The sequence below is a fragment of the Cygnus atratus genome, chromosome 6 (genome assembly GCF_013377495.2).
Source record: "Cygnus atratus isolate AKBS03 ecotype Queensland, Australia chromosome 6, CAtr_DNAZoo_HiC_assembly, whole genome shotgun sequence".
In the NCBI taxonomy this organism is placed as follows: domain Eukaryota; kingdom Metazoa; phylum Chordata; class Aves; order Anseriformes; family Anatidae; genus Cygnus; species Cygnus atratus.
The window spans coordinates 5,997,044-6,024,210 of record NC_066367.1 but is presented as its reverse complement, the minus strand read 5'-3'; the positions used below and the strand labels follow the sequence as shown (position 1 = coordinate 6,024,210).

At 38.9% G+C, this 27,167-nt stretch overlaps 1 protein-coding gene across 2 annotated transcripts in view; it reads left to right on the top strand.

Moving 5' to 3' along the window:
• The window catches only part of ZNF804A (zinc finger protein 804A), a 146,921-nt gene that overhangs the window by 100,603 nt on the left and 19,151 nt on the right, over positions 1-27,167 (top strand). For both annotated transcript variants that reach the window (XR_004777191.2, XM_035536852.1), the window contains exon 2: positions 10,184-10,327. Coding sequence is in view for 1 of the 2 variants with exons in the window: in XM_035536852.1 (XP_035392745.1) it covers positions 10,184-10,327 (144 nt within the window). In the remaining variant the exon portion in view is untranslated. The remainder of the gene's footprint in view (positions 1-10,183; positions 10,328-27,167) is intronic.

The following is a 27,167-nucleotide window of genomic DNA, read 5'->3' as shown; positions in this document are numbered from 1 at the left end:
TGCACCGAGCACTGCAGTGTGTGACAGGTGGGCAGAAATGCTCCCTCCCACTTCAGCCAGGTCCCAGTCTCTAGTCTTGCCCTGAGCTTTTGTGAATCTGTATCAAAAAGGTTTTGTTTGTTTGTTTGTTTTTTAACTTTATCTGACACCATGTCATTCTCTGCATTTTTGCTCAACTTCAGGGATTTTTGACAATTTGCTGTGAATAAAACAGGACAGAAAATGGAGTAAAATGGAAACGCGTGACTAAGGATCATTCTAGAGGCATTGTCTATGCTAATGTGGGCTTAAAATATGGGTTTTCTTTGAGGAAACTTTGTCAATTTTGTGGATGCAGCTCACTTTCTCTGCACTTCTTTAGCCACAGTTACTGTTCATGGACGATGCAGCGTAAATGCTTCTTTCCTCTTTGTGTGTCCGGCTGGCAGTGAAAGGTGTCCTTCATGCAGCACTTCAGGCAGCAGAGTGGTGCAGGTACCGCCCCATTCCTGACACCGTTTTAAGAATCTCCTAGAAAATGTTATTGGTGCTAATAGCTAGTCATTTTTAGGTATCTTCCATCAGCTCTCGTACACTGTATGTAAGAAACTTCAGTTTTGCTGCCCAAACGCTTCCCTAGATAGGTAGGCAGCAAAGAGATGGATAAAAGTGCTTTTCATGCCTTTTCTTTCTCTGACGCTCACAACTCCAGAACCATTTACCCAACAGTACGTCTTGACGTGTGGCTGTACTGCAGTCCTTTGTTTTCTCCCCGTTTTCCAAGGTAAGAGTGAAAAGCACCACATCAGCCTCAACCTTCCCTTCTTCCCTTTGGCCAGGAGGTGGAGGTAGAAAGCAGCGTGCCTGAAGGCTCTGTGTGTCCCTGAGAGCCGTAAGTGGCATTTTTGTTCCGCTTCCACCATCTGTCTTTCCCTTTTATTGAAATTGTCGAGTATCAACTATTCAGCTTTATGACCTAAAGTATTCAAAACTTAAGTGTTACCATTCTCATAAAGTAGCTATTCTCATAAGTCACATCTATTCAAATAACTTTTTGTATAAGTGAGGCTCATCACAGTGATAAATGCTGAATCTGCCATTGCTTCTCATAAAATAATAATAGTAAATAAATAACTAGGAAAAACTCATTTGGAGTTCTTGGAAAAAATGTATTTGGCATGAGAACAAAGCCCAGGCCCATCTCATCTCTAAGATGATACATCTGGGTTTAAGACTGCAATAGGGTCACTCATCATTTAGATATTGTAGATCTGCCAGGGTAAATCAGGGCTGCCTGCAGGACTCCTTTCATGCATTGGCAGCTTAACAAAACAACCTCAGAAAGATAAGGACAAGGTCTTCAAAAACAGTGTGTGCCTTACTGTGGCTGTGGGGGGAAAGGGGAGGTGGGAGTGTATCTGCACGTGAGGAGGGAAAGATGTTTGCGTAACATCACTTGAAGAATAACAGTGACTCAGTAAGTCTGCTTTTTTTTTTTTTTTTCATATATTTTCCCATAAACCTCAACAACAGGCTCTTAGGTTAGAGGAGGAAAAAAGGAAAACACACAAAACGCCACAAAAGACTTTTATATTTTAAAAGTAGTATCAGGAACCTACCAATATTTTCCTACTTCCAAGTGGCCCTAGGTGAAGAAATGTCATGCATGTCCATGCAGACAAAATTGACATGTTGGTTCTTACATTCCAGAAGGACAAAATCCCAGACCATCTGCCATCTGCAGCCTCCATTTCACCATTGCAAGCCTGTAGGTTTTTTGTGGGGCTCGGTTTGTTTGTTTGTTTGTTTGTTTTTTCCCTCAAGGTATTTTCTCTGTGACATATTTAAACTTAATTCTTTTTACCATTTAAGACTGACTGTTTCTGTGGGCTTCAGTGTAATTTTGTGAGGCTCTTGGCCAGAAAGCGCTGTAAAAAATGGATTCCTGGATGGTAGAGAGAAGATCTGGTTTATTTACAGATGCTGAAAGAAATAATACCTTTTTTTTTTTCCTCCTGTTTTCACTTTTTCTGTCTATGGTAACAGGATTAATTTTAGGAAAATAAATACATACCATCATACTGCATAATAATGCAAAATCTTAAGCTTTTGCCTATTCATAATTAGTCGTGTGAAGGAGCAGAGCAGTGTAATTCCTGGTGTTTCTTGTGTGTTTTCTAATGAGACAACTCCTAAAATCGAAAGTACCCTGTCCCAAGCCTATGGGATGAATTCCATTTAATAACCATATATCTGTGCAGTCAGTCCAGTGGGATAAGGTGATAGAGTGAAGCAGAATATCCTTCTTGTTTGCAGCTGGAAGTGTTTCCTACTTGCAGATAGGACTTCTTAGGCAGAAGCACGCAACCCAAAAGTGCTTTAGACCTTGCCCTGCTCTAAGGTATCTTTTCAGTGGCCAGACACTGAAGTGCTTGTGGCACATCACTTCAAAGCACATAAAGTAAGGCTAGCAATGATGGGTCCCTGAAGCTATTAAAAGATAGTATATTTGCATGAGAAGGTTTAATGGTCTGGAAAGCCATAGCAAAATGGAATCAGTAAAAGGGTCTGTAAAGAAAGCTCACTGAGCCTGCGGTGGGGGTTTCCACGAGCGTTTACTTCAATAAGCTCCGCTTGGAGCAAACACATTGACTGCGAAAAACTCAGTGGACCTACTGAATTTAAAATACGATTTGAAACTTCCTTAGCAGGGTCAATAAATATATAGTGTGATGTTCACGGGTTTTGAGGCATTGTTTTATGTTTAAATAACATAGTTACTGTAAGTAGAATAATTTGTAATTTTAGTCACTCATGGAGAAGCTGTGATCTGGAGAGGAATCAAATGAGAAAGAAATATCTTAATTCAAATATCATTCTATTACCTCCCCTCCCCAAACAAAACAAACAACAACAAAAACTTCTAAAAATATAAACGGAAAGAGAAAAGAGAAAATTCAAGAAAAAATGTTTTGAAAATTTAGCCAAGAAATTGCTTTGGAGGATTATGATAAAAATCTTATATTTTTAGGAAAAAGAGCTGTCACAGTCAAGTACAGCAACTAAAGCTAGGAAAACTGAACTTGGTACTCACCGAGGCCTCTGATCCTGAACATGCAGGTATGCAGGCTTTAATGCATGAGCTGTCCCATAGACTGATGCCGTGTTCAAAGTTAAATATATTGTAGATGGCATCCAATTTTCTGGTTCCCCAATGCCTCAGCCAACTAAACTGGTGATTTTTACCAGGCCAAAAACTAACCGCACAAACAAATTAATGCTTGACAAGCTCTAGAGCAACTTTTAACACAGATTAATAGCTACCAGTCAATTGGCAGTGGGTTAACTTGAGGTGAAATAAATCAACAAGTCCCCTTTCCCTATCTTTTGCCCTTCCCCTGCTTCTGAAACCACTGACACACGTGTTGTCATGTCCCCTTTAGATGGAAGGCTGCTGGGCATAAAAATTGAGATTTGTTCCAGTGCGTGGCTTTCGTGCTCAAGAGTGGTTTTCAGTCTGTTCTCAGAGTTGTGAGTTCTGTGGGGTTAAAAGGCACTTCATCTCATTTAGGTTGGCGTTGTAAGGATCAGACACAGAAACCTGATTTTCCAAAGAATCTTAATTGCATTAAACACTTACCTGTCAATGAAACCACGTTAAGGAGCTGTGAGAATTTTTAGATGGCCACATGCCTGCTGCAAGGAAACAAAATGCTGAAAATCAACCCCAAGGTTTTGTGATTTTGTTTGTTTTTTAAATCAAAATTCTGTTCAAATTAAAAGTGTGACCGGACTATTTTAGGTAGAGCAGTAAAGGCTCCTCCTTCCTCTGCTTATCATTTGACAATGATAAACATTTAGTGAAAATGGTATCCTTCTTTTAACACGTATCAGGAGGGAACCTTTTCGTAAAACCTCTTTGCTACAGCAAAACCTTCTTCTATTCCATCGTCTATGGATTTCAGAAGATGAGTGGTGGTGATGGGGTAAGATGATTTTTTCTCCATTACAACCAGACCTGTGTTGGTTTTCTCATAAAACACCAGTGAAGAGCCCCTTCTCAATACAGGTAGCCAGCAGAAACGTGTGGCCAGCTTTCGTGTCACCTTTTGAGTGCATGCTCTGCCTGGAAATAGTATTTAGAGTGTTAGAATAAATAATTCTATAGATATATGCACAAGAGTTAGTTTTAATGGCAAAAAAGCTAATCAAGTGATTTTATGAGTCCCAGTTAAAAGTAATTATACAGTTGAAAGTGCTTTAAGGAAGTTAATGAGACAGACAAATGTGATAACAAATTGCTGTCTCATCATTAGCTTCCTTTAAAGTTAATTCAGTCTTAGCATTGCAGGGCACTACTCTGCATTGCTCTGCTTTCCTCTGGTCCAGCTTTGTCCCTGCTCTCATCCACCTCATCTATCCATCCCTCAGTTAGTTGGGGGGTGCAGAATCCAGCTATTGGCATCAGTCGGTGTGCTTGCAAAATGTGGCGTTTCCAAAAAGTGAGGATGGTGTTAGGAAGCAGGCAGCACAAGTTGGAATACATTTTGCTATTTCCATCTGATTTCACTGTTATTTATCCTAATACTAGGGTGTGTACCTAAACAAGAATACTGTCCATGAAGCTTAGAGTACAGTTTCATAGCTATTTGCATGTCTTCAGTAGCATTTTCAAGTATGCACACATCAGAATACTGATTAGCTGTCTTGTATGTAATAAGTGTTTTGGTTGCAGTTAGTTGTCTGCAGATAATTTTAAAGAGAAAACAAAGGTGGGGTGTTTTTCTTTTCTTTCTTTCTTTTCTTTTTTTTTTTTTCTTTTTCAGCCTATGATGTTCAATTAATATAGGGGTCTTCAGGGTACTGTTTCTTCCTTGGGCCCATAACCTTGCAGTGCAGCAAAGCAGTGAAACCATGGGGTCACTGCCTGTGGAAGCTGCTTTGCCTGGAAGGACAATGGCAGGAGGGATCAAGAACCCAGTGAAATAACATCTGATGTTTATGGCCTTGCAAGTTTTAGGTAGCTATCACATCTCACAGCTAATGGGAAAGTCTCAAGTATGGTAACTGGGAAGATCTGACAGTATTGTTGATACTCATTTTCCCTGCCAGCCTCCTTTTCAAGTTAGGGTGAAACTGAAGCTTGCTATAGACTGCTTGGAAATGAGTTTGCTAAGATCAATGAGTAATTTGATCAATGTATCTAATTGCTTTTTGCTTTGGCCTCACCGCCTTGATAAGGATAAGAACCTTATAAATAATTAGATTTGGTGCTAGAGTGCATTAATATTACTAATGCATGCTATTTGTTATTTATTCCTTCAAGTGCATCAGTGGATGATGTATAGACTGCTCACATGAGGAAGAAGTGATATAGGAAGATATAAAAAGAAATTATATGTACTGAGTAATATCAAGATAGATGGCAGAGGAGATGTTACTAAATTGTAAACTGTATGTTGTTTTTTTTTTTCAGTGAAATTTGCTGCTTCACACTGTCCTTCTAACACCTAGCAAATATACCAGAAATGAAGGAATTGTTGATTGTGTTCGTGGGTACAGGTTAAAAGGTCTGTGTGCGTGTGTCATATTTTCTAAGCAGATTCTATAAATACAGCTAAGATACAGAGTAGTTTTGCCAAAGCAAGAGAATTAGCTGGAGTTTTTTGACAGTGTTCAAAATATGATTTTGCTGTTTTTTATTGGGACAGAAAAAAAAAAAGCTTTAAATAGTTTTTGTCAAGGAAGGTTACACTGGAACATCTGTCAGGTCTGATGTGGTCTAATCCGGAGGTTCAGGCCAGAGCAGTCTAATCCTCTATGGGATGACTGTACCAGTAAATTCTCCTGAAGAAGGGGTTTGTTTCTGTAATACGTTTTACTTTGCAGTGACTGCGTGCCCGACCCTTTTAAGTCTACAGTAAATGTGAAATAGCTTACTGCAATAAAAGGAGCTCACATTTCTTGGGAAGTAAGAGTATCGACACTGGCAATCACCATGGTATAGATGCTATATTTTAATTTCACGTTCTTACATGGTTCTTGTTTCCTGTTTAACCATTCTAAAGGCAGCAAAAGTATGAGCCTGCAGTGCACTAAATTAAAGCATCCCCTAGACTGAGGAATCCAGCCGACTTCCCAAAGTTGTCCATGGGAAGCATTAAATGTTTCTGTAGTTTTCCTTCTTTCTTGTAGAATGGGAGCAGAAAGTCCTGTCTCAGTGGTTAAAGGTAGCACCTCTGCAGATGAAGCCTGCTCTTCATACAATTTGTTAGATGCTTCCAGCAGCGTTTGCACAGGCTTAAGGATTTGGAGGGTGGAGAAGATGGATTTAGAGAAACAAAGCCAGCTGAGAGATGTGATCACATATTAGAGGTCTTTCATATAAATTATGAAAGATGGCTACTGTGAATTATAGCTGTAGGCTTTCAGACAATAAGCCTTTCAGGAAAAAATAATGAAACAAAGTGACACACAGTTCTGAGTTTCATTACCAAACTGAATCATAATTCAAAGTTCTTTTAAAACTTTCAGCATGGTTTGCAATTTTTTTTGATGGAACTGGGACTAAGTTTGATCATAGTTAACTGTTTTAAGTGGGTTTTTGGCTACCACTTTACTCCAGGAATATTCCTCTCCAGTAAGTCAGTGTCATTCCTGTCTGTAATCTGTTGCCGGCACTATCAAGGTCCAGGAACTATCATTTCTGACTGTCAGCTTTTGCGCAGCTGTCCCTCATCAAAATTCATAGCGCTAGCGAAAGCCTCCTCTTCCAAGGTAGTACTCTCCTCCAAATCAATACAAATAGTCTAACAGGCAGGGAAGCAGTAGCCTATATTCTCGTATTTCCATTCCCTGCTCATCCTTGACATCAGACACTCCTGATGCCAGCAAGCCATGGCAATTTATTCTCGCGTCTGACCCAGCCCAGAGAACTCGCCAGCTGAGGGCAGCCTCCAGATCCTCGCGGTCAATGTTGCTCTGAGCACTGGAGGGCTGCGGGTGACGCAGGAACGGGGCCTGCAGCGCAGTTCTCCTCCTTCAGCAGCAGCTGTGGTGGGACTGGGGAGTGTACAATGCAAGGGGCTGAAGCCTTGGAAAGGACCAACCTGAAGCAAATCGACAGAGGTGTTTGGAGAGGTGATTTGGTATCCTTTCCCACCACATTGGAATAAAATACGGGTCCCATCTGATAGTTTCAGGTCCTAACATGAAGAAAATACTGTTTCATATTTCTTGATTGCTTCAAGTACAATGCAAAATTTTATAAAAATAAGCACTGCTACTATTTCATTTGCAATTCCTTGATGCAAATATATTTCTGTTGCAGATAGATACCTCACAGTCCACAATTACTAGTTAATGCTTTTTGCCCGTGTTTAGATCACAGTAATCAGGTTGTCTCACCAGTTAGGTTGGTTAACAGCCATTGCCTCTCCTGCAGCAACTTAGGAACATCCTTGTATTCCTCTGTATTATGCAGAGAATCAACTACCTACCAGTTTTTAAAGTGGCATCCCATTCTTCCGTGCAGTGCGTGCTGTCTTTATAATTACCCAGTTTCCTGCATGTAGTTCAACAAATCAAATGAAATTTAGTAATTGAATAGAAACCTCTCCTGCCAGCAAAATATTGCTCAGCAGCAAGTGATGTAGGTGATAAAGGAGTTGTATAAAAATGTTGGCTGAGTGCTCTATGGTGATTTAAAAGAATGTGTATGTTAAGAGTTAATACAAAAACAATAGGAAACAAAATAGAGAACCTTAATATAGTACTGTATGGCACCACAGTGTATCTGGTTATCGTGTTGTCTTGTCAGAGAGGAGATGATAGTTGGAAAGGCCTTGGAGGCTGAAAAAAGGACCGGGACAAGTAATGAGTGACCTGGGTATGAGGAATGACTGAATACACATGCCTGGGAGACTGTGTGGTAGGGGTGTATGTAATTATGAAAGGCCCAGACAGAGAAAATAAAACATGTAAGTTTGTGACCTCTTCCAGTAAGAAAACAAATGAAACTTCAATTCAGCTTGAAAAGAGAAGAGAGTGGTCCTTAGTAAAGGGTCACTTTGCCTTGGTTGTACACAGTAAAATTTTACACGGGTTCAAAACATTGACCTGATCCAGCACAGCCATTCGTATGTTCCTAACATCAAATACTTCTGGGTTTTAAACACTTCAATCTTGTCACATAAAAATCCCATATTTTCCCTTCCTGTGTCCATGATCAAATTCCACTAATACTTTCCCTCTACTTATTTATCATCTATTTTAGATGATGCGATGATAATCTTTATATTGCCTCTGAAACGGTAATATAATATTGAAATATAAAATTAACCCTCCCCACCAAAGAACTCCGGCTGAAGGATTGTAGTAGTAGAAACCCCAAGGTACCGATGAGATTTTCTTACTTTGCAGTCCAGTTGATCACAGGGTTCCCATGTCTCTGTTCCATTGGGATGTGCTGGGCATGCCAAGTACAATTGCAGAGTAGATCCCATTCAGGTTAGTTCTGTTACGTAATAATTATATTGTTTCCAAAAAGGTGCTTTATGTCAAGAGGAACACCAACTGCATTACATAATTTTATTTAGGTTACTGCCTTATGTTAGTATGTCTTGTGAAATTTTGCTTGAGGGTTATTCAGTGTGTTGGGATCTCTTTATACAAGAAAGGTTATTGTTTATTTCACCGTTCTTGCCTTAGAATCCATCACATTTGCTGTTCTCCTACACAATTATCATATGTAATATTTCAGAGTTCTGATAATCCCCCAAATCTACAATTTCCTCCTCCTTTTTTGTTCTAACAAAGCAAAATATGATGGGATTCCTTTGTAGACTATGAGAATTATTTTTAAGCTATTTCAAGGGAGTTTATGCACTTAGAGCTTGATGTGCTGTCTCCACTACTTTCTTAAACGTAAGCTTCTTAGTAATAATTGAAGTGGTTAAAAACCTATAGTTCCTTACTCATTATTACCAAGAACTAATTATAGAGTTTCCAGGATAGGTTTCCATACAGCATAAGTGTATTTCAAAGTGTAAATATGTTTATATGTCTTCAAATAATATGCTCTTCTTTTTCTTTTTTTTTTTTTCTTTTTAATAAAACATTTTATGCAACATCAGTCTAAAAATGTCCTAGAAATGCGTGAGTTCCTCTTGTGTCAGCCGGTATTCAAAACCCAGTCCTGAAGTGATTTTTGCAATTCTTTTAATGGGCAAAATTGAATGAGGGAGTAGCTCTGTTGGGATCTGAATCAGTGGTGTTTGCTAACAGTCTGATCATGCTGAATTATATTTAAGTACAATGTTAAATATGCATCTTTGGTTATTTATAATTTTGTAAACAATATTTGCTGCAGTTGGGATTTTAGGGTCAATTCTCTCTCAGATTTGTCAAGAGCAGGTGGTATTTCAGTCAAGTTAAACGTGTTTAATATGTAACTGGTGCTCAACTAATTTGAGATGACGGACCGTTTCCATGCTCTTTCTGAACAGGCCATGTTGTCATCGACAAATTCAGGAAATTAATAAATATTGCTTGTATATAATTCGCTGATAAATAATAAGCAAGGTTGTTTTTAATGCTTTTGCTTATGTATGGTAAATGGAGATGTGGGTCTTTCCTTCTAATGCTGGATGACAAACAGCAAAGCTATGGAAGATATTCATTACATCTCAGCTATGAAAGCATTCATCATGTTTTCATTTTTTACCTGTGTTCAAGAGGGACACAGCAGAGTTTCTTTTAATTTTGTTTTCACTTTAAGAAGCACACTTCATTGTGAAAGCCTCATAACTAAATTATTGGAGTTTGTGTCTCTGTGATTATTCTGCTGAGGCATATTACCTACCAGATCATCTGGGCACTGAATTTTTGGTAGAAATTAACTGGAAAATAACCTTCAACATGATAAATATTTGTATTTGGAAAGGACCTGAGGAAATCCATCTGTAGCCTAACGTCTGACAGAGCCCCTAAGGGGAGCTGGCAACTGTATAGCAAATTGAAGTGTGCAAATCCTGAGCCTCTCAGCAGATACAGTAAATATGTGCAGTGTAACACAGCAAATATGTGAAGGCTTTTAGTTATGGAGGTGTGTAAATGTTTACAAATATGATTAACTGCAGAGCACAAAATCCATTCGCAGCATCAAAGGAAAATACTAAAATTCCTTTTTCCCACCCCCCTCCAGGATTATGCTGAAAAGAAAAACACGATAGCAAAAGCCCTGGAAGATCTTAAAGCCAACTTCTACTGTGAACTCTGTGACAAGCAGTACTATAAACATCAGGAGTTTGACAATCACATTAACTCATATGATCATGCTCACAAACAGGTAAGAGGAATCTGCTCACTACTTAAACTTAATTCCAGCAGGAATGTTGACGTTTTTGGTTTCCATGTCCTACAGGTTGGCTTGAAAATAACAGTTGTCAAATTTCAGATTCTGGGAAGCAAAAATAGGCAGTTTTCTTAGAAACAAGTCATAACATGAAGATTTTACAGCCAAAAATTCTGAGCTGTAAGGAATGGGGAATGCTCTAAGGGAAATGCGAACAGTTATGTGGTAAAAAGGTACAAGGAATGATGAAAATGTAAATGTAGAATTCACTTGTCATCAGTTTAATTTTGCATATCATTAAATGCTGTGGTGTATTTAAGAGATTTCAGGGAAGCATTTGTGTCACAACAGGTGTGGGTAGGAAGCTTGACATAGTCTTTGGTAAACTTTCTTTTCACAACTGCATGTGTGTGAAATGGGCCATAATTTTACTTAAATGCACTGCATATAGAAAACCAAGGTAGTGAAAAGTTTCTGGCTCAGTTCACAATAAGATAAGTGTAAGCTTTTAAACATTGGTATTTACAGTTTTACCGCCACGTTTTATCACCGCACCTCCAAGTTCCGTATCCTGCTTTTATATCATAACAGTGAGAGAGGCAATGCAACTGTCTTATAAGGCAATGGCATACCAGTGCAACCTCACGGTCTCCAGAGTGGTCAAAACTGTGTTATTCAGAGGAAAATGCAATGCATTGACTTCACCAAAAAGATACATAATGATCTAACCATACAGAAACTTTCTACCTAGTCCAATTAGCTGGTAGTTATCCTTTATCTTTGTTTTATCTGGTGAAATCATAGGGTCCTTGATCAGGATTGATTGCTTTTCATTCTAATTGAATCTCCTTTTGTCCTGTAGTTCCCTTCAGGCTGAGGGCAGATGCTATCAGCTTTAGATTTTGTGAGTTTTTGATTTAGTGTTGTGAACTATGGAGCTGTAGACCTTATCAACAATAGCAGTGTATGACAACCTGGAGAGAAAGCAAGCTGTATTAGATGAGAAACTAGCAGGTAGCTTCCTTGCATCCTATAGATACTTATTGTGAGTTGTAAATTATTGTAGTTGAAATACAGCTGGAACTGGTTCTTCAGGCACTGTCACACAGCACCACCTCACTGATGGAGGGCAAGGGAATAAAGTAATGGACAGAATTTTCCCCACTTGAACTTTCTTAGAAATGTTTAAAGTGCTCTGAAGCACTTTCAAATAATGAGAACCTGAAGGCTGCAGTAATTGCTCCTCTCTCTATTCAGTATTGATGAAAAATGGATTTTGAAAGCAAGGTCAGGCATTAGACTTGTTTTCAGTGGTTCACACAGCTACTTCTCCTTTTTAATCGCTTTAGGCAGGAGATGCTGGGCACCACACCAGCATTTGGAGTGCAGCAGATCCTGCCTCTACACCTTTTGGGTAGGGGCCTCAGTGTCTGTGTTTGTATGTGTCTTTGTGGATGTAGCTGATGAAACCCAAGAAGCCATCCTCGTCCTACACAAGACAACCATGACTCTAACCTCCTTGGTGGGAAATCAGACAAAAGTTTCCAGTTCTCCAGTAGAACAAGTTGTATGGATGCTTGTTTCGACAAAGTGAAAATGTTCTGTAATACTACTGGAAAATAAGACCATCGATTCCTGAGATTAAAGTGTTAAGTCAGATTTAATTCTTCTGGAGCATTTTCCATGGCAGTTTCTACAGGTGTTATAAAAACAAACCATTCCTCTTTCCATATTTCGGTGAAAGAAGGGGTAGGCAGCAAATGCTGCTGTGCAGGCTCCCTCAGATTTACTGATTTTTCATGTCTTTTTTTTGTGAGCAACCTAATTTTTCTAATTTTGCTAGAGCCATTTGCAAATGCTAATGTTGAATGCTTTGTTCTTTGGTGTGAAACTTCCTACCTCAGTGGCAGTTTAGTGGAGGGGAATGAACAAATGACCTGTCTGTGGATTTTGCTTCATATTTTTCTCCAACTTTCTCCATTCAATCACACCTTTCTGCTAATAATGGGCAGGTAAGGGGAAGCACTTGTAGAAAGTTTCCCATGATCCCAGAACAGTTGTAAGCATATGCAGCCAGTTTGGTTTCACTGGTCCCAGCACCCAACAGTGTCTTTCCAATGATCAACCAGATGAAAAACTTCTGTCCAAACCTGAGTTCATCCCAGCTGTACTGAAAAGCCTTATTTAATCCTAACTGAGCATTCTGTTATCACACAGTCTTAAGCCATGGGATGCTTTCTCAGAGAAAATCTTCATTCCAGCTTCTGTACCTCAGTGTTACTGTACATATTCTATTTTTTCCATCAATTCAAAGATTGCTAGCACAGTAAATTTCCAGGCTTAAAATACAAGATTTTATAATTATGTGATTTCCCCCTCTTTGGATGAGGGGCCCTGTACTGTCAAGGGTTGGTTGTGTTTTGATTTATTGTCTCATCTAGCTTCTGAAACCCTGCTTTCAGATTGTATGTAGTCCAGAAAGAAAGGATAGGGCAAAACTAATTTTATTTCCCAGGACCTGAAGGAGTTCAGACCAAGGTATCAGGGTCTCCACCTGCCTCTATTAGTGCTTTCTTGTTCTTAGTTTAGACAATATGGTTTGGAGAGTAGTATCTGTAGCCTTTAAGAATCCTGGAAAAGTAACTTGCAAGGTAAGGTCAGTGGTAATGGAGACAAATGAACTCTTTTATTTGCTTTGAAAACCTAGACATAAAAAAGAAGGAAAACAAAACTGAGTGCAGGTATCTTTAAAACTAAGTGTTCTGAGCCCAGTTCAGACAGAAATGTAACTAAGGCTGAACCTGTATGATTCCTTAATGAGAGAATTACTGTTTGATGATGACGGTCTAAAATCATGGACTGCAGCTTTTGAGACCCGCTTTTGAGACTCAAAAATCTGTGTGATTATGCAGAGTTTCTGAAGTATTTGGAAGCATACAAAGAGCTCTCTGAAGTGCTGTGTTCATGCAGGGTAGGGGAAAAAATCCTGCCTGTGTTACTAGAAATGCTGTAATTTTGATAAATGTGGCAGAGCATCAAGTCTAAAGCTGTGAATGACCTTCGTCTCGTAGCCTTTCAGAGGCAGAGAGTTGTTTTGTCTTGTCAGTGAAGAAGGCTGGATCGCACAGCTGGGTCTCCTGCATCAGTCATTCCTCAAGAGACTTGTTGCTGTGAGAATGAAATGGTTTTATTCTTGAATTTGAAAGTCTTCCTCTCCATCCCAGACCTTCTGATTAATCACCCAATATCACAGCAGCGCACCTGATCTTGTTGTTCTTTCCTTTACCAGGACGGCTTTTCTAAATATCAGAATAGCTGTGGTGAAAAATGAAAGTAAGAGCCCTAATGTATTTGCATCCAGATATGCAAACACAATCAATTAAGTAAATTGTAAGTAGGAAACTTTCCCCACAAAATCAGAGGTCATTTTGCAAATGCTGTTTCCCTTGATGAAAATAATCTCCCTGCTCTAAAAATGTATTTAAAATTGTATGGAGGTACTAAAGCACAAATTATAGAGGAAGACTAAATTAGTAGATGTCCTTTTCCCTATTCCAGCCACAGTTTTCTCCTGTCTACATTTTTCTCCTCTCTCTACATGTTTTTTTTCTTTGTGCATTTTAAGAGGTTAATACCAAATAGGTCAGCAAATACTGATCTGTAGCCCATCAGAAATCTGACCTTTGATCATCTTGGTGTCTTTGAATAAACATTTCAATGAATATAGGTGAAGAAAAAGAAAATCTTAAGTGGAAGGATGTGATAAGGCATGAAAATAGTGATAATACAGTAATTTTTCTAAATGTATACCTCCTACAGGAAGGATGAAGGATGGAAAAGTGTAAGGTGTAAAGTAAGAGCTGTATAGCAGGTAGCACACATGCAGATTCCAGTATTGTCAGCAAAGATAACTGGATGATGCCAGTTTTCTGACTGCAGTTTAAAAAACAAAGCCACAAATCCTTGCAGTTATCATTACAGTCATCATTACATCATTACAAAAATAAAATTAAATAAAAAGGAAATGTATATATCCCATCCCTTCTGCTTGCCACTGTACATTTTGTCTTTTGCCAGTTGCTGTTCACAAAATGTCCGTGTTTTGTTAGTAAACATCTGAAAAAGTTTTTAAGTGCCTCTCTTTAAGCAGCATTTTAATTTTGTGATCCTCAGGGTTTGTTATATCTGTCAGGGAAGCCTATGCAATTCGTGTAGCCCTCTTCAGTGCTATGGAAACCTCATGGATGGCCAGATAGGAAATCCCTGACAAAAGATGCTTAAAAGAAGGACTTAGTTCCCAGGATGCGCTCATGGTACCTCAGGAAATCTGGGTGATTGTCAGTGGAAGCTGTGTTCTGTTGAAACTTGATCTTAACACACCTCACTGCTCTTTATTCTCTGTAACTTCAAAACAACAGAAATGCATGACAGAAGTAGGGATTTTCTGCCCCTTAGTTGTTCTGCATATGCATCATTTTATGTTGGGTTAGGAAGAACAGAATTTAAATAGATGAGAACAAGGATTGTAGTAGCTCAGTCCCACAGCTGCAGAAGTGAAAGACGTGCACTATTTACCAGGAGCCAGCAGTATTTTGTGTTGCATTTCCCAGGCAGCTTTTTGCAAGTTGAGTCCTGCTACAGCTATTTGAATCACTAAGCCAACACGTGGTATGCCATCTTGGAAGTGTAGAAACAACAATTCTCAAAAATGTGTCATCTTCTAGAGCAATACAATTAAAAAAAAAAAAAAAAGGTTTATGCTAGTTCAGAACAAAACCTTAAGAACTTCAAAAAAGTTCCACAAGAGTTACTTCATAAGCAAAACAAGCATGATGTATGTATGTGACACGTGACATAACTCAATGCTGCTGGCAACAGCGTTGTGTTTTCCTGGACCGTAGTGCACACTGAGCTGGCCAGAAAGGGATGTTTAAGATGACAGAGTGGACAAGAAGGCCGTGGTGAGCAATTACAGCCATCACAACCCCCGAGAGTGATGAAATAAATTCCTTCTTCAAGCACCATCGAGGCTAGGCATGGATGAGAAGAATGCCCACATGGTTATATTGGTGTCAAAACCACTGGGTCCTTTGGGGCTGAGGGGGCAAAGCTCCCCTGCTGCAGGGCTGGTGGGACAGACAGCAACAATGTGCTTGTGGTGATGGCTGCTGCATGCCTTCATGGGTAAAATGTAATCCTGTGCATGTGGTTGGGTGTAGCTTATAGAAAGCAGGGGTGGGAGGCACTCAGAGCATTATCTTTTCCTTTCCCTGCAAGGGAAAATACCTTTTTGCAGTACATGTCAGTGTGCTTTCTCTGCTTTGCACTTGATGACCTATCACTCTCAATATCAGAGTCAGGATTCTTGCAGCCAAACTTTCAGGAATGGAGAAATTTTCTATTCCTTCCCTTACTCCAGCTTGTTTCTCAGAAGAAAGCAATATTTCTGTGTGCCCTTATGGGCAAACTTAGCTTCTGAAAGTGAAGCAGTAGGATCCACATAATTTTGTTTGAATACTGTTGTCCCTGTCACCGAATGTAATTTTGCCTCTTCCTATATTTAATTTTTTCCCTTAGGAAAATATGCTCATCTTTTCATCCTTTTTAAATATTAAGGGAACACCACCAAACGTTCCAGCCGCATGTGTTCCTTTGGATATATATATATATATTTGTAGCCCACATACAACCACGAAACAACCCCTCCTCTGCCAAAACAGAAACAGAACGGAGGATCTCTGCTCCACTGAAATATAAAGAATGTATCCAGAGCATAATGCCAGAGAGGAATTTCCAGGTGGGAGTCTCTTTACAGATGATGGGCTAACAGGAGTGCTTCTTCTGGTATTAACCCTGCCTCCTTCAGTCGGCTGCCGTGCTGTAAAGGCACCTGAAGCTCTGCCTCTGGCATCCAAGTGCCTGGGGCAATGCAGCAGCTGGATGCTGACAGGGAGGGCAGAGTATAATTGAAAATCAAACAGTTCATTTCTGGTTTTTATTTGTGAATATTTGAACGTATTCAGGGACAAACTTCCTACACTCTTTGATGAATGAAAGAAAAGCTGATTTATTTTCCTTCCAGTTTTTATTTTGCCTGTAAATTTTAATTCCAGAAATTGGCTTCCTGATGGTTATCAGTGTTAGAGTAATTAGGCACTCTTTAGTTCCAAACTTGTACTGCCACTTTAGATTAGGGCATCCTGCGTAAGGTATTAATACCACAGAATTCAGTTTTGTTGCTAACTAGCATTCTGTTTCTTCATTACCAAAGAAAACATGTAACTACATTCCTGTTTTGGCAATTATAACTGGAAAGATACTGCATAACTTCTTCTTTTCTTTTGAGTTTAGGAAATTCTTTTCTGTAATAATATTTGATTATCTAATTGACTTATTTTTCCTGAAGAGGTGTTTTTAGAAGAAACATAATTACTGTAGAAAAGCATATACCTTGTCTGGTCCCATGGATAGTCTGCAAACAGAATATTAATGCCATATGCTGGTACTTCTGGCTCCACAAGGAGCCCATTCTTTAATACAGGAGTAGCCTTAATCAAATGCAACCCCTTCTGAGCTTAGAAACTTGGTATTTACGTGCTTTTTTTTTTTTCCTCCTTCATTTTTCCTGTCTTGGATTACTGCATCCTTCTCTTCTTTATCCTTTTCAATATTGTGGTCAGTCTCATAACCTGTTAAATCACTTACAGTACATTTCCATGCAAAATTAGTACAAATTTTATTCAGCAACACATTGCACTAGAGTCATCCCCAGTTGTGTCTGCGTTAGCATGTCACTCAGGTAACTATTGAATATCCTGATAGGCCCTGCTGAACATGCTTCAGTTTCCATGATAAGGTGCCTTTTCAATGTTTTGTTTGTTCGTTTGCTTTTTTTTTTTTTTAATAATCATAAACTGAAAACTATGCACTGTGAACATAGGTTGTTAAAAAGAAACCACAGCCCCAACCCAAAGAGTGAGGAATAAAGAAACACGATTTACTTAGTATATCCTGCACATTTATCTCCCCAGCATGCATTTCTGCTGTTGTGTGGTTCACTGCTTTTTTTTTAAAATTATACTAAAAATTTTCAGTTGATCTTTATCTTTCTAAATAAATTCATGAAAATTTATGTGTGTAAATTAGCTGAACTTAAGGCTAATTTTAAACTAAGCTTTACTGTATCAGTATAACTTTCTGCTGTTTGGCCAAAGCTTTTGCAAAAGAAAATACTTATTTCTGTTCAACACTGAGATAAGAACTGAGTTAATAATTAGGATTCGAAAATAGGAAATAATAAAGTGTTCCCATACGTGATTCCTGAAGGATCCTCTATATTGTAGTACATATTTTGGCATAAGGTGTTTTGATGGGGAGAAATGATTAAAAACTTGAGTTACACAGTCTTTGAGATCAAATGAGCGTTTACCTATCACATGCTTTGTTGCTAGCCTATAGACCAGCTAAACAATTATCTGGAAGAAAAATATTCTATTTTTTTGTCGTTATTCACGCTTTAACAGAATCAATCTCCCAAAGTTAATTCAAGCATTATTATGGCTCAAAGTTCAAACCAATCAACTGAATATATTTTCTGTAATTTTCACAAATTCCAAAGGCAGTTTGATTGCTGTCCTGAAAGTAATTGAGTAGAATATAGATTAAGTGTAGGTAACAAATAACATGAAAAGAGTTTTTTTTACTCCATGCTTTTCAGCTGCTAGCGATCACATAGGAAAATGTTATTTGCAATGAAGTTTTAAGCTTTCTTAAATGAAAGGCAAACATACATTGCTAGTAATGTATTAAGTTCTGACCTCTCAAGGTGACTCATTTTTGTGAAATTAACATGATTTAATTTGCTGAAACAACTAAGTGGTGCATGCGAATGGCTCCATGCCTGATGCTGCAGAAGCCACCTTATGGTTTCCTACTTATTACCCCATCCCCCCAAAAATGTTTCCAGATTTTTTTTCCCTTAGGAGCTCTGCTAGAATTATTTTTTATGCCCTGCAGCACATGCGTGCTGTTTTACACGTGGGAGTTCATTGGGAAAAACTGAGCAACCTTTTCAGTGCAAGCCACAGTAAATCTTAAGGTAATTATTGCATTCTTTGCTGATCCATGCAAAATCAATACTTCATTCATTTCAGAAAGAGCTTGTTCTTTTTTAAGTCATGGTTCTGACCCACTGGTGGAACATAACATTGCAATCAGCGTTGCATTTTGGATAGAGGTGTGACTAGACAAGCAATATATATAGAACAGATGCTTGATTTAACCTCAGGTAATGAATCCTGCTCAGTCTGCAGGCTGCGTGCAGTAGGACATTGGGACCTCTACAGGGACAGTGTTTAACTGAAGGTAAATCTAAGGAAAAGTTGTAGGCCTTGATCACAGACAACCATTCATGTAGTTTCTTTAGGCAGTCTAATGCTATTCTAGAAATTATAATTACAGTAATTATTAATATTTTAATTATGGATCAGTAACAGCTTATAGAGAATATCTTCAGTTTCCAAAACTGTTTTAGTCACAATCAACAAAACCTAAAATTAGGTACTTAGATTTTTTTTTTTTAAATTTTTTTTAAATGTGCAGGCAATGCTGTCTTGGAACAACTCCACTGCAGAGCCTTTTACATGTGTTTGTTGTTGGCTTCTTGGTTTTGAGCTTCAGTGGTTAGTTGATTTTGCTTTAACTTTTTTATTTTTTAATTAACACTACAACTTTCACTGTCCCGTAAGGATCTGAGTGACGCATTAAGTTGAACTTTCCCCACCATCATGCAACAAATGAAAGAATTAAAATAAGGGCTCCATGGGCACCAAAAAGTATAGATTAAGCAAACAGGAATGCTGTTGATTTTGAACTTCATCGGCAGACAAACCACAGCCCTATTTTAAGAAGATTTCAAGAGTTGGTTGAAAGGAAAATCAGAAGTGTGCCCTTCCTGTCAGTCCTGTTTCTATTCTGAGTTCTGCCTAGCCTTTTCCTTCATTTCAAGGATACCATATGCTGTTATTTGAGTAATATCCCCTAGTTTCTCACTATGCTTTCATCGATGGTTGTTCATGACAAGCATCCTTGTGACAAACCTCAATTATTCTGTAAAGAACCTTTCATTTTCTTCCAAAGTCTCCATATGTGGCAGAAGAGTTGTGGTTCAACATTGAGCGACTGAAAGTGTTGATGTCTTGGGTGAATGGTTTTTATTTATTTCTTTTTAACACATTCAGTGTGCAAAAGACAGTATAAATACAGCCAGTCTTTGTGACTGTCTCTTGCTTGTAGGCATCCTTCTCTTTCCTTGAAGGAGGAACAACAGCATGTTGCATCTTTTCTTAAATTAGAACTGACTGAAACCCAAGGCACACCATAATATAAATAATAAATAATATTAATTCAAGCTCATTCATGATTAATGCTGCTACTTTTAAATGCACAGCTTCTCTGGTACAGCTCGCTGCTGTCAACTTTATATGCTAATGCTACCAAGAGTTCATGCAAAAAGTTAGCTCTGAACATGTAACCCATATTCCCTTTTCTGTCACTGAAAGTGAAGGAAATGACAAAAATCTATTAAATGAAAAAACTCACCTTCTTTAATGATTATTTTGTGTGTGAGTGTGAACTACTTTTTTTTTTTTTTGTATATTTTTTGTATGGCTTTTAAATGCTTGCTTGCACTGGCAACTGCATGTTTATATTTGGTACAGACAGGATCTCATAATGTTATATCACCTGTTAACTACACAGAGATTGTCTGTCTACAAATTCTTTGTCGTGAAAGAGAGGAAACCAAGCCTGAGACTCTAAACAAAAACATGGAAGAGATGGATTGCAACAGTCCCAGTTGTTAACATCATTATTACAGACTCTGTTAGGGTCAGCTCTTGCCTTCACCATCTCTGTGCATGTTCTTCCTTTGCTATTCTTGGTGTCCCTCCCCTGGCGAGCCAGACACCGGCTGCAGAGAGCGTTGTAAGAGCAGGGCACTTTTTAAAGTATACTTAAGGTTCTCAATAGTCTCTGTCTCATAGACAAAAGGTGCTGTATGAGACAGGGCTGCTGCTAGGTATGATAAAGAAAGGGAGGGTGTATTTGTATGAAAATGGATTCACGCAAATAGAACAAACTAGAAAATGTAAATGAAGCATTAAAATGATGTTTATCAAACTCATCCTTAGCTCTTTTTGTTCTCTTCTGCTAAGCAAGCATTAAAGTAACACGAATGGTTCTCTTTTTTGTCTGTTTTAGAAGATGTAGGCTGCTGCCACCTCTCCCTCCACCTTGTCTCTCTGCAGTGCCACTTCTCTGCCCCAGCAGGAGACTTTTCTTCTCTGCCAATCTCAAGGCTCATTTCTTGCTTAATGAATCTTTCTTTTTTCTTTTATTTGGACGCGAGGATGACACAGGCAACCAATGTAGATCACTTCATTTTCTTCCCTCATTCCTACGCATAGTTAACATGACTTGCATTTCTAAGGAATACTGCAATTAGTGTGTTTTCCTGACACCAGCCTACTTTGTAAGGTTGGTAAAAAGGTATTCATTTTATAATGCCAAATATATTACAAGTATCATTTAGTTTATATTGGTGGAGTCTAACTGTGAGCGTTATAAACTCACTCCTAAGCTGCTTAGCCCACAAAGGCTATAACACTTTTGGTGAGTACTTTGTTTTTGCTTTGCACGGTGAAAGCTCTAGTCTGAGTTACTCCTTGGGGGCCGACACTGCTGACATGTTCAAGTTCAGATGGCCAGACCCAACATGATCGAGTTCAACTCAGAGCTGGAAGAGCAAAGAAAGTTTCTGGGATGCCCACAAAATCACTGGGAGATTAACAACTAAAACAGTACTCTACGGGGATTATTTACAAGGAGGTTTTTCTGTTCAGATGCTTAGAAGTAGGTCAGGACTGAAGCAGATGTCCATCTACCCCATGCCAACATTCCTGCAAGGCATATGCTATTCCCAAGGCTGTTTTAGGATTTATTTGTTTTTAATGTAGTCAAAAATACTTCCTCACAGTGAGGAGGAGTGGCTGGGTGCCCAAGCAGAGCTCTCATAACTGAAAAATAGAATTTGCAGTGGTGACAGCTGGGCAGCCTTAAAATGGTAGGTGAGAAAAACTTCATTTTTGATGATAAGGTGGGGGGTTATTTTACTTAAATAATGGTGGATAACATCTTAAATAATAGATAGTCTTTTCCAAATTACTCTGTGGGTAGCAGATTTTCTTTTCAAACACTGCTCTAGTATTTTGCTTTGGATCTGCACACCTGTCTGACTGTGAACAAAGGGATGATAAAATAGCTAATGACTCATTTTTCTGACTTGATTAACAGGAAGATCAACAAGGCAAAAATCATGTCAAATCATTTTCCTTCAGCAATTGTGAGGAGAAAAGATTGTGTATTGAAAAGTGTGGGGTTGGGAAGCTTTTTCTTCTGTCTGTAAGGATTCAAGATAAATCCAAGGTTTATGTCTCCTTTGAGCAGAGTTTCACTACCTGCTCATCATGCAGTGTGGATTCACCTCTGCGCAGGGGCTTCCTCTATGGGTATGCATGGAGAGGTTTGAATCCTTTGCAAATCCCTTGAGTTGCCATCTGAATGGAGATACTTGATCTGTGGCATGCTGTTGTAACTCTTCTAGGTCTACCGTTTGCTCTGGATGAAGCAAATGTGGTTGTTAATTTGGTTCTGTGGAAACAGGTTTGGTTCTGTGGAAACAGGTTTGTGAGCTTGCTTAACTCTTGGGCCGAGCCTTCCACAAACAAGATCATGGCTCTGTGTGAGGTTGGAGTTGAACAGGGGCTGGGGAGGGCCAGGGCAGCCCGCAAGCTCAGTGAGTGGTGTGGTGTCCTGCCTGCCCTTGCACTCACGGGAGGAAGAGCTCGTGTCCTGCGGGAAGTGGTGGTGGAAGTGCAGAAGTCTGCTTCGCTCTCTGCAGTGGTGGTTGCTCTGAGTTGGGTGCCTTTCACTCCCCAAGTAGGTTTTGTGTGTTGCTGGAGGATATAAAGTTGTATGGCATGCCCTACAGAGCACTTCACTTCAAATACTCATTTGTCTGTGTGTGCTTTGTGGGGGGAAAAAATACAGTGTTGATAATAAAAATCTGTGAGCACAGATGACTTCTGCCAAGTAAACTGCCTGGTACACTGCTAAAGGAAATATTTTCTTGGGCATTTGTAACTACTGTCGTTGACAATAATATTGCTTGGAATATAAAATAATGGTGGTGTGTTGCCTACCATGACAGAAACTGTGAAAGGTTTTGGCCTTTAGTAGGCTTTAATGGGTGCTCTAGAAATAACTACAGAACTGACACTTCCATTTATTAACTTGTAATTGTCCAAAACAAATCATGCTTTTTTCCCCCCACAGTAGACTGAAGCCTAGTGTATGTTAATTGTCCTGGCTCTTCACCTGTCTTGACACCTTGACAGCTCTTGTCAGCTTTTAAGTTATTCTCTTATGAAAACTGTACCTCTGTTGGGTTATTTTCCCATAATGGCCTTGCCACTCATTTTTTCTTTTTTCCCTTTTTCTTTTTTATAAATTCTTACATCGAGGTTTACACTTAGCGCTGTCCCCTGACAGGAGTGTGTTCTCTAATGGCCAGTGGTAAGTCAGCTCTTCCTCGTCCAGAGATGATGCAAAAATTAAATCCAGTGTTTCAGTTTGCAAGTGTATGCCTGGGGCTCTTGCTTTACTACGGCTCAGGTATTTGCTATTCATTAAAGAAATGAGGTTGTACAGTAAACTGATTTATTAGCTATACCACCCAGTGCTCTCATCTCATCAAATCTCACACTGTGCAGGTTAGAGCATCTCATAATTATAAGAAAAACTAGGACCGCTAATTAACATTTATGTGCTATAGGATGTGATGCTACCTCAGCGGGTGGCACTTTCTCCTTTGAGTCAGTACTGGAGCAATATAATTGTGTTGCTGGAGTTGCTGCCTTCAAGATATAAAACCAAGACCTTGACCACTGCGATAATTGAAGTTCCAAGGCTGCTTACTTAGGAGCAAGGATAGTATCTCTGGTAGAGCCCTGGCCAAAATCCAGGCAGGTAATTAGATTCTGTTACGAGTCCCCCCTGTAGCTTCAGCTGATTATAGTGCCTACTTCCCTTCCCATCCTCGCCGTTAGGTGTAATTGGTGTGCACTGTCAAGCAGCTGCCATGGTCCGAGTCAGTGGTGGTTGTATTTCATTGATGAATGAAGTGATACAGGTGTACTTCTCAACTTCAGCACCTGAAAATTAAATCAAAAGACATTCTTACACTGTAGAATTCATTGATATAGGAAAGATAAGTTTGGGATAAGCAAAAATACTACATTTTTTACTATAGTATTTCGCCCTCTGACTTGGAAAATGGTGAAGCTTCAATAGCATGGGGAGCACACAGTAACTGGGAGAGACCTCTAAACTGTTTCTTTCCAGGTCATTGACTCTAGAGTATAATGACCTCTGTTAAGATGGTGTAATTAATTGTTTCACTATGTTCAGAATCCCCAAGAGTGAAAGGCAGAACTGTCAAAATTTGTAATAAGAAATTGAGTCGTATTTTCATGTTCCAGTTGGACTGAGCCTAGTAATCTAAGTACTAACTCTTGACTTCCCCGGGGATTAGAAAGAACAGTTCTTAGTAAAAATGTCACCTCATGTTCTCCCATTACCTTTATAATTAAGAGTGAGAAAACAGAAGACAATTCCATCGTAAACCCACTTCAGAGAGCCATTGCAAAAGAAAAGGAAGGATCAAGTCATTTAACTGTGAAAAGACATATGAGGTAACGTGACTTAGTCTTTCATAAATTTTACACTAGATTGGCCATTTATTTGCTGCTGGTGGATGGAGAGATAGTGGAGATTTTCTGCCTCACCCCAAGACAGTTTTTCCCTAACCTGTCACTTTTAAGAATTAATAATTTCTCATCAGTATTCATTATAAGAAAACCTCAAAGATTTTCACACTGTGTAAGTCTTTTGTTTGGAGTGGAAGGTGTAGGTTGGGAGGAATTCAACAGAGGTCTTGTCAGCAGCCAAAGCAGCATTGGAAGACTTCACAGTTCAAATACATAAAACTGAGGAACCACTGGAATCAAATGGTATTTACTCATTAGTTCTGGAAGACCTTGTGGATGGTGTAGCTAAATTATTGATGGTGATATCTAACATAATACTTACAACTTCTCTTTGGTGCTTGAAGTCTTGATGATAGGCAGTTACTGGAAGCTATAATAAGGTCTACACTTAGTGTACACCTAGACTCTTTTGGGGAAGAATCATCAAGTAAAGGGAAATCTTGCTTTCCAAGCATTTAAAAACTTTAGAAAGTATTAATAAGCATAAATAAGTGTGATTGCTCTTGTACAACCTATATGAATTTCCAAATGTCTTTTGATAGAGAGACAAAAATCTTTTTAAGGAACTGAGCTGCCATGGAAAAAGGGAAGGTCTTGGGATGTCTATCTACCTGCTAAAGGACAGGAAGGAGAGGATACTAGCACTACAGACTCGCACTCTGAGGAGTACAGTTCTGCTTAACATGTAAGAAAGAGGCTCACTTAGGAGCCTGGCTAGCTGCTATTTTTCCTATAAGACCTATGGCCATTAAATGAAATTAATGCAACCAGCTTCAAAACAGAGAAAAAGAGGTGGCTCCATATGCAGTGCATAAAAGCATACAAAGGAAACCCTTGTCAAAGTATGCAGTAAGAACTAAAAAGTGAGTGGTTTGAGAGGAAGCGTGGACAAGGAATTGAAGAGTTTTGCTGGTGATTACTGAAATTGGAAAAAGCTCAGGAAATATCTGGAGCTAAACATAGTTGGGACTGGGAGAGTGTAAGAGGAAAGGATTCATACATCCTTCTGTATTCCTTCTAAAGGCCACTCTTTTGAGTTAGAAGAAATTAATTACGTAAAAGGCAGTAATTGCATTTTCTGTGGCAACAATTGCTAGAAGAGGTGGGAAGTATGAGTGGGAGCAGAGCGGACCAGAAGAACATGAGCCTGTTAAACGCTGATGTGTTGAGGGCTGGAGTTCTCCAGAATGACAGAAGAAAAGGCAATACTTTCGCTGGTACTAAACATAAATCAGGTACAGATTGCAGGTGTGTTGCATATAGGACACCAGCTGGTGGCTTGAGGGTCAGGAGGAATTTCAAACAGAATGACTTATTCCTTGTGATACTGCCACAGGCAGAAGGGAAGGTTTGCATTATCAAAGTGACATGTACTCTTTGTAGGCACATGAGATTTGTTCTGCAACAGCTGTTCAAAAGGAAAGCAAGCCTGAGTTGTGCTAATGTATCTTCTTGTTTAGCAATGTCAGTCCTATATTTTTTAGGAATTTAGCGTCCAGTTCCAAGGCTGTGAGATTACACAGCACAACAAAGCTGGACGGGCTCCTGCAGGCTGTCTGCACAGAGCAGTTGGCAATTCAACACTTAGTTAAACTAAGGGTGTAAGGCTGTGCATAATCTTACCAGAAGTATTTATTGCATTTTGAAAAATACTAATCAGCTTTCATTGGCGAGAAGTACTGGGGACTTAGATTCCTTAAATGCATGTGGATTTGATGAATAGACCCACCTTTTGCTTGTAGCTTATACAGCTGTGTATACATGATGTATTGGTGAGGGCTTTGAATTACTGGCAGAAAGTCATTCACAAAAGCCAAGAATCCAAACTTCAGTGCTCAGTGATTTGGTTCTTAGACTTCACCAAACTTTACCCATTGCACCAAAAGTGCATCAGAGCTTGAAGTTTTAACACTACAAAATATTAATATTTTAATTCAAGAGATACTAAGAATGGTGCAAAATCACTTAAATGGCCCTTATATTTTGTATCTAGTTTCCATTTTTCCATACAATTATTTGTACAAGTTTTGGACAGCTATCAGTATAAAAGATTATTTTCTTCCATGAAGATGGTCATTTGCACTTTTCTCACCTAGGATTTGATTATCCTTCTTAATTTGTAGGTTAAAAAAGTGCTAAAATCCTAGCAATGAGATGTTAATTCAAGTCATAGCCGCATTCAATTTGTCCCCTGTAAAGTGCTACATGCAAATAAGATTTGATGAGAATGGAAAGCATTGTTACAACCAACTTATTAAAATGAAACTGAATTTTTCATAGCCTTTCTAAGTCTTTTTGTGACTTATGTAGTTGCGTCCTACGCAAACAAGCAAGAAATAGTTTTGGGGATGACAATTTGATGAACTGTTTCAAGACTTTAATAAAGGATGAGTCACTTTGCTGCTATTAGGAGAATTTCAACAATAAATCCTAGAGATGTGCAGAAGGAAGAAAGTATCACTTGTGTAAATTTCTGCTCTTCTAACCTTCTCTAAACATCTTCTGTGGCATTTCAGCAAAAAAAAAAGGAGAGGATGTGGCAGGGAGAAGCAAGCATTTTACAGATCTTTTCCTGTCCCAACCCAGAGGGCACAACAGCTTACTGCTAAGAAATCTTGGAGTGGTAACATGGGGACCTTAAGACAGAAATAATGTTTTAAGACCAGCCTATTTAAGGGATATTGTGAAGACTGAGGTCAGGTGTCTGAAGTATTTAGTTTTCCATGGGAGATACCTTGAGCAGAAAGAAGCCAGATTTCTGCTGGAATAGAAGGAAATGTCATGATTTGCTTCTCTGTTTTGAATAGAGAAGGTTGTTTTTTGTTTTGTTTTGTTTTTTGTCCTCTTCTCCATTGGAAAAGAAATATGTAAAGAAATTTGACACCAAATTTGTGGAAATGTTTTCCTATGTTCTTCATTAAAAATGCCCTTAGAAAAAAACAGAAAAA